Source organism: Telmatherina bonti (assembly GCF_933228915.1).
Source record: "Telmatherina bonti genome assembly, chromosome: 6".
Taxonomy (NCBI): domain Eukaryota; kingdom Metazoa; phylum Chordata; class Actinopteri; order Atheriniformes; family Telmatherinidae; genus Telmatherina; species Telmatherina bonti.
In genome coordinates, this window is record NC_136624.1 from 30,152,513 (window position 1) to 30,158,622 (window position 6,110).

At 37.2% G+C, this 6,110-nt stretch overlaps 1 protein-coding gene across 1 annotated transcript; it reads right to left on the reverse strand.

Annotated features, from left to right (window-relative positions):
- Positions 1 to 315: 315 nt before the first annotated feature.
- LOC306757511 (aminoacylase-1A-like) lies at positions 316 to 5,144 on the reverse strand. Its single transcript, XM_079242590.1, has 9 exons — positions 5,048 to 5,144; positions 3,915 to 3,971; positions 3,677 to 3,750; positions 3,057 to 3,106; positions 2,066 to 2,210; positions 1,871 to 1,939; positions 1,706 to 1,785; positions 1,059 to 1,119; positions 316 to 911 (listed from the first exon to the last, which is right to left on the reverse strand). The coding sequence occupies exons 1-9, from the start codon at positions 5,109 to 5,111 to the stop codon at positions 747 to 749; spliced, it is 765 nt and encodes a 254-aa protein (XP_079098716.1). The 5' UTR covers positions 5,112 to 5,144; the 3' UTR covers positions 316 to 746.
- Positions 5,145 to 6,110: the final 966 nt, after the last annotated feature.

Sequence of the window (6,110 nt, forward strand, 5' to 3'; positions counted from 1 at the left end):
TTTACAGAGTTGAACAAGTGGTTGAAGAGATAAATTTAAATGAATTGGTTTGAAAAGAGTGAAAAATAAAAAAGAACTGCAGAATTGTGGCCCTTGAGGTCTGGAGTTAGACATCCTTCAGATAAACATACACAACTGATGGTGTGCAGTTTCCACCAGAACACTAGATGGTTAACAACGCAATGTAAAGGACACCAATGATCTCTCTCCAGGTCTACCTGTTGACATTAAAAGTTGACATTAAAATTGCATGTCAGTGTGGAACACGCATGTCTAGCATGAGAAAATGACAGAAACATGTTTTCATTTCAGGTTTATTATGATAGAATTATCATTTAAAATTAAGCAATTCAGTGACATGTGATATAAGATCTAATGAAAGTAATTTACAAACTGCATTGAGTTGATTATTTCATATTACTAAAACCCATTGTTAAAACAATGGATGATATACTTTTAATATTACACACACGCACACACACACACTCATCAATGTTTCCATACAGTAAATATTGAGTTAGAACCTGCTACAATATTAAGTACATAAAAGCTTTACAATACTGTCTATATCCTGAGAATCATTAAAAATGAACAGCACCAAAGGTTAAGTGCTCAGATTGGCTTAATGATACATGTTGTTATTCTTTGGTAATCTCTGCTAATTTCTTAAATCAATATTCATAGCATTTATGACATATGCTTTCTTTTTTTCCCCCTCAAAGTGAGGATTAAAAATGAGAGCTTTTCTAAGCCTCGCCAGGTAGGGCAGGAACACTTGTCAGAGCTGGGATGAGCTTCTCGTACACGCTGATGCCCTTCAGGAAGACTTGCTCATTCAGATACTCGTTGTGATCATGTAGCAGGATGGGAGTCCGGTTCATTGGAGAAAACCCAATTGCAGGGATACCTACCTACAATTTAACAGACACAACTCAGGCAAAAACGCTCCCCCCCCCAGCCCCTCTGGTCTCAAATGTTATACCAGATGGATAAATGACTGGGAATTAATAGAAGACCCATACAGTAGATATGCTGGTAAAAGTTATTCCTAGACTTACCGCTCGGATGAAACGGCTGTCTGTGGCAGCTGGAAAGATCTCCTTTTCCAAAGTCATATTCCTACAGTTAAAACGTCAACATGAGACTTGACCTGCAGTTTATGAGGGTAGCAACTTAACAGTTTAAATTATATTTAAAATCAGGGTTCAAAGTTTACTTCAGGAAGGTTTTACCAAAAAACTGCAGTTTCCCAGTCAAATGGACAACAATGCAAAAGACAGAAGCTGCAATGAATGATTGCTGAAAAATTATTCTTTCTGAATTCAATAAGCACAAACTGTGATAACTGAATAAATGCAGCTGATGTGAGAGAGAATTTATAGGGGCGGCATTAACACAAATACAAAGATACAAAAATCTTTGTGATACTGTCATCATCCTAAAATATTATGCTTGAGAAATCTGACTATTCTGTTGATTAACTAGTGCTTATTAAAATAAACACACTCACACTGAAAATACCACCTCTGCTGAAATAGTGTCAAAAATGTAGATGTATGTGAAACAGAATTGGGCTTATACTCCTTTAATACATCGTCTATAGTCTCTTTTTTTAAAGTAAATAAATGAAAAAAAGTTTGTTTGTTTTTTCCCTGCAGTAGTATTGTTTTATTCTAACAAGTAACATGGGAACAAGCAGACTTACATTGATTTGCAGGCTGCACTGAAAGCGCTCCACCAGGGATCATTCACGTCTGTCGAAGTGATATTCTGGTTCATGTGTTTCTGCAAAAGATGAGTGCTAATTTAGCCCCCCTGACAAATGAACAAAACCAGTCCCAGTATTTGATATGAGTGGAAGCACACTGACCTGAGCAAACTTATAAGTGACATCTTCTCCTGCTTCCTTGCACCACTGCTGGATCTGTCGTTCAAACTCCTGGTCGAGGTGAAATTTACAGAAGACTTCAGAGTTAATGTTGAGCGCGAGGCTCATTGCTGTGACTTACTGTCACTGCATGACAGTATAAGGAAAACGAAAACGCACACATGCACACTCACACACCTGTAGATTTACTGTAGGAGGTATTCTTAGGTCAAAGCTGATATCCATTTCAGCTGGGATGACATTGTAGGCAACGCCCCCTTTAACCATGGTCATATTCACTGTGGTGACATCCCCCAGTGTGAAACACTCACTGGTGTTCAATCTGAAACACATACACAACATTGTAGTTAAAGTACTTATTTAAGTGAAAATGTCACATTTAATCTTCAAGATTAACACAAACAACTATACGAAGGTTTATATTTATATATTGCAATTTTTTACTACTTAAAGAGAAAATGGAAATTAAATCCTGAAATTGGCTTATTTTTGTTAAGTGGTTATTGTGAGTTTCTAATCTTTAAATCAAGTGTGACAACCTGTGTACAGAAATTTGGACCTTTACCTTAAAATATTACAATACATCAGCAATGCAAACAATGAACTGACATAAATCAAGACATTAAGGTGCTTCATAAGCAGATACGGTGTAAACATCTGCTAATGTTCCCACATGTATTCATTCAGCTGCATTATAATCTCACTTTTTTTATTAATATTTTTTCTTTTTTGTGTTATTCTACTGTTAAATGTCCAGAATCAAATGTGAAAATTATCACAACAAAAGCTATACTCAGAAATCCAAGTTGTTTCTCACCTCTAAAGAATGAACTAACCGTTTTCATTGTCCAGATGGTTCATTAAAACATGCTCGCAGCATGGCTCTCAGACACACCAGCCATAACAAAGGTGTATAATTTAATGACATAGACTTAGGCATATTTAGAAGAGGGAAAATCTGAAAATCAGACTTTGGGAGCACCTTTCATGACTTAGAGACACAATATGAAAAGAAGCCATGGTGAGGAACTGATTTGGGGGTTGTGTAAAGGATCGTGATGTGTATGACCGCAGTTATGTTTTCATAGTAAATAACTTTAAGCTAGCTCCAAAACTGTACATAAGACAATCCATCACACTGTACACAAAGTTAAATAAACTATCTCACCTGTGTTTCTCCTTCTCTCTAAAGTCCAGGAAGCAGTTCATGACGTGCCGCTGTAAGAAAGAAAAAAAACGCAACAAAAGCCTCATGATCCGTGATCCCTTATTTCAGCAGTTTAATTTAAAGTAGCTTCATTCTGATCCAAGTGTGAAGAGGATCTGTAGCTTTGGGATCTTGCTTTGAAGAAAACTCACACCAGGCTTATTTTCACTACCAGGTTTGGAATTAACTAAGTTGTGCAAAATAGTCAGCAGGGGGCAGTTTGTTCATTACACGAAGCTGAAATAAACATAATAGCAACTAACTGAAACAAAACATTGAGAAGACATAAAGCAACTATTGCCCTATAACAGAGGGTGAGCTCTAGGAATTATTTTTAAATCAGTACTTTGCATTCATTGGTTCATACTTGTCATTTTTGGTCATGTTTCTTTCCAAGAAGGATAAAAATCATTTTTTTCATTTGATAATTACATATCCTACACTTATTGTTGAATAAAGGTAAGAACCTCCTCAAGAGGCTGAACATGAGGATATGTTTATTAAATGCTGTAGTTTCCGTCAACCTGTTTTATTTCATAACTTCAAAATATGCTTCAAAAGTGTGGACTAAGTACACTTACCAGCTTCTCAGCCGCTGTATTTTCCACAAACCTGGATCCATGACCTGGACTTCCAGGACAGTGGATGGTTATCCCTGGAAAACAGAAGATATTCAGTATCATTCAATCCTGATTTACCCTGTATTCAATGTTTAAAATATTTCTTTTCTTTCATCTTCTTTTTTTGCTTGAACTCTTGAGAATCTTTTAAACTGATCATTCCTGCATGGAGTTCCTATAACATATGTTTTATACTCACACCAAGGGTTTCTTTCTCCATAGAACACAGTGAAGGCCTCACCAGGATTGGCCAGACCTAATAAGAAAAAAAAACAAACACAAAACTAAAACCTATGTAAGGATAACTTTACTGGGTCAAACTGTGGCGCAAAGGCCATTTTGCATGATTTTTATGTTAGTAATTACACTTAATCAGTGCTTTAAACTAACATAACATGATATTCTATTACTGTTTTATCACATTCAAATCCTACTAAGCACATACATCTGACTTTCTGAAAACAGATCAAACCAAAGTCCAAATCTGTATCAAACAAATAATTTAGATTGGTTCATTTCAAATCTATAGTAGACTATAAATTTGATAAAACTGGAAACTTTATTCATTTTTAAGGTCTAAATTTACATCACATCTCAACAAACCGTGACAGTGATAAAAAAAATTTTAATGTTCAGAATCTGCGACAAATCCCTGTTCTCTATTCCTTCGGATAAACATTACATGTGATCCATCACAGGGAAGGAAACATGAGTATCACTGTTTTAAAACTACAATAGACCGCAAAGCTGTGCCGTTTACAACTGAAGAGGCCCCTGCTGGTTAGTACTGAGAGGGATTAAAAGGCTAAAGTACAAAGTCTTAGAAACAATAACTGACAAAAACAGCACGGTAGTGGTTAGCACTGTGGTCACACAGCAAGAAGGTCACTGATTCAAGCCATGGATGGGGGAGGTTTGAACAGCTGCCTTTCTGTGTGGAGTTTTGCATGTTCTCCCTGTGTATGCGTGGGTTCTCTATGGGTGCACCGGCTTCCTCCCACTCTCCAAAGACATGCATGTTACGCTAATAGGTTACTCTAAATTATCTTTAGGAGTGAGTGTGAGTGTGAATGGTTGTTTGTCTCTGTGTTGGCCCTGTGATGGACTAGCGACCAGTCCAGGGTGTACCTTAAATGCCTTGATCATTATCAAACTACAATACATCTGCACCTATATGCAGAAAATCTGTTTCGTAATATGAAATAAACTTTAAGGATTTAACTCTTGCTTTTGACAATTAATCTTCGTATACAAGGATAAATACAACACATTAAGGTCCATACAAGAAAGATGACTTGAACATTAACTGTGCAAGTTAAGTTTTTAACTTACCTTCATCAAGAGCAAAGCCAATGTTTAACTTCTGAAACTCTGCATGTGTCACAAATGTTTCCATTCCCTTGTGACCTCCGACTTCCTCATCTGTAAAATAAATACGAAATGCGCATTTTAAATCAAAATAAGGCTATCATTTATCAAGTAGCTTATTATATATCTCAGCTAGTTTCATATTAATTCAAATAAAAGGGAATAAACATTTGCAAAGGCTTCTCCAGTACATGTGGCTGTCTGATCACGTCTGAGTCAGACTGGTTTATTGAGCCATGTGTCTACTCTTTATATCTGCTATGATGCTTTCCAGGAGTTTCCATGTTGTACAGAGTCACATTGTCCATTTTCTGGATGAAACTGCCTCCTTTTGGGGATTTGTTATGATCCGGATTCAAGTTGGGCCCCGATCCATAGGGTCATTTGTGCTACTGGGCATATGTGGTGAAAGGTCTGTTTCTTTAGCCAGAAGGTGTGTAGAATATGTGTGTATGGTGCAGCCCAACTCTTCATACTTGAGACTCTGGCTTGGATGTCTGCCTCTGTGATGGCTACTGGTTCTCACTCTGGGAGATTTCAGTGGTCAGCTCTTAGGTCTACCAGCCAGGGAGCACTGGTTCATACAAAGTCTTGATAAAGGCATATGCCTTATCTCCACTGTGCTGTATCATAGCAACACAGTTTTTTTTATGTTGTGATTGGAGCCCTGTAGGATTTAAGCTCGAGTTAGTTTTCCATCATGGGTTATCTACATTTTGATTGAACCACATGTTTCAGCTTGGACAAGCATATTTTGTCACAGTTTATTTTAAGACTAAGCTGGTTCCCATTTGGACAATAACACTTGATATGCTTTAACCAATGTGTGAAATGTTAAACAGCAGCTGGTAGGACGAAAGGCAAAAAGACGGCTGTAACAGACTTAAAAGTAGGCTTAACATGTGGATGCACAGTAATGGGCAGGGCCCATTGCTTCTGTGCATGTCATGGCTGATACAACTCTGCCTGGACAAATCTAACAGTAACAGAAAGGACAGCTCAAGTGACGTCTGTTTCTTCCTTAGAG

Bases quoted from the DNA above. Each gene is read 5' to 3' on its own strand.
- LOC306757511 (XM_079242590.1), bottom strand. From the start codon at position 5,111: ATGGAAACATTTGTGACACATGCAGAGTTTCAGAAGTTAAACATTGGC. The intron at 3,751-3,914 runs GTGAGTATAAAA...TCTGTTTTCCAG, and splicing joins TGGAGAAAGAAACCCTTGGT to GGATAACCATCCACTGTCCT. The intron at 1,786-1,870 runs GTCAGTGTGCTT...CATCTTTTGCAG, and splicing joins TCACTTATAAGTTTGCTCAG to AAACACATGAACCAGAATAT.